Raw genomic sequence first — 1256 nt, 5'->3', positions numbered from 1 at the left:
CCCATTCCCCCATCCCCCCAGTCTAAGGCCCTATTGTAAGGTCACATTCCCTCATTCCCCCAGTCTAAGGTCCCATTCCCCCAATCCCCCAGTCTTAGGCCCTATTTTAAGATCACATTCCCTCATTCCCCCAGTCTAAGGCCCCATTCCCCCATCCCCCCAGTCTAAGGCCCTATTTTAAGGCCCCATTCCCCCTGCTCACCCAGTCTTCAGACCATAGAGGGCCTCGTCCACATTCTTCTGGTGGAACTTGATCATGTATCCATGCATCTCCTTGTAGTTGTTCTTGATGTTCCTTTCCGTGCTGCCGTTAGGGACCGTCCCAAACCGGAATGGAGGGGAGAAGTCATTGGGTCTCTGGAACTGAGGGGAGGAGAGAGAGAGAGAGAGAGAGAGAGACGGAGCGAGAGAGATGAGATAAGAGGTGTAGAAATAATGATGGCGTGAAGAAAGTGGTGGCAGGCAGAGGACAGAGCGAGAGATAGAAATCAAGGGAATCAAGGAAAGATGGACAGTGAGATGGAATGGAGGTGAGATAAGGAGAGGAGAGAGATAGTAAGAAAGAGCGAGTAAAGGACTAATGAAGTTTAATGACAGGCCTTACCTTCTTGTCGCTGAGTCCAGACACCTGGTCCACATACTCCTCCTGGATCATGAAGGCTGCCAGGTTGGCAGTGTAGGAGGCCAGGAAGATGACAGCGAAGAAGGCCCACACCGACACCATGATCTTACTGGTCCAACCCTTGGGGTTCTGCACTGGGACAGAGTTGTTGAAGACCAGACCCCACAGCAGCCAGATGGCCTTGCCGATGGTGAAGGAGGGCCCTCCAGGCTCTGATGGAGAGACAGGTAGTGATCACAATGAGCAATGGTCTCAGGGAGGCGTCTCAGTGTTGTAGTTATGTTGTGGTTAGCTGTAGGATCATGAAGCACAATGTGGCTAGGGAAGCTGAAGGAGCACAACTGATTGGACCACGGTGCTGTGTCATTCTGATAAACACCTGGGTAAGTGTGTTGTAGTGCAGATGAGGCTTTAGTCCACTACTAAGCCTATTGTTGTTGAATATATGTGTGCTGTGGTTCTGTCACTATCACACAAGATTGAATCCATCATGATAATATTTTTTGGCACATCAGTTGTATTTATTGTTCTGTAAGTAGCCACCATGAGTATCACTAGTTGGAATCCAACATTTGATCCAATTCGCACAAACACTGAATTCCCAAGACTACTGTATGACCAGCTAACAATAGCA

At 49.1% G+C, this 1256-nt stretch overlaps 1 protein-coding gene across 1 annotated transcript in view; it reads right to left on the bottom strand.

Annotated features, from left to right (window-relative positions):
• Nucleotides 1–198: 198 nt before the first annotated feature.
• The window catches only part of LOC112070204 (glutamate receptor ionotropic, NMDA 2B-like), a 2536-nt gene continuing 1478 nt past the window's right edge, over nucleotides 199–1256 (bottom strand). Inside the window, exons 3-4 of the mRNA XM_024137625.2 lie at nucleotides 605–834; nucleotides 199–363 (exon numbers count right to left, since the gene is read on the bottom strand). Coding sequence (XP_023993393.2) covers nucleotides 199–363; nucleotides 605–834 — 395 coding nt within the window. The remainder of the gene's footprint in view (nucleotides 364–604; nucleotides 835–1256) is intronic.

This window comes from Salvelinus sp. IW2-2015, unplaced genomic scaffold, assembly GCF_002910315.2.
Source record: "Salvelinus sp. IW2-2015 unplaced genomic scaffold, ASM291031v2 Un_scaffold1255, whole genome shotgun sequence".
NCBI classification, from domain to species: domain Eukaryota; kingdom Metazoa; phylum Chordata; class Actinopteri; order Salmoniformes; family Salmonidae; genus Salvelinus; species Salvelinus sp. IW2-2015.
Note: the sequence above shows the minus strand (reverse complement) of the source record. Positions and strands in the feature narration are given on the sequence as shown.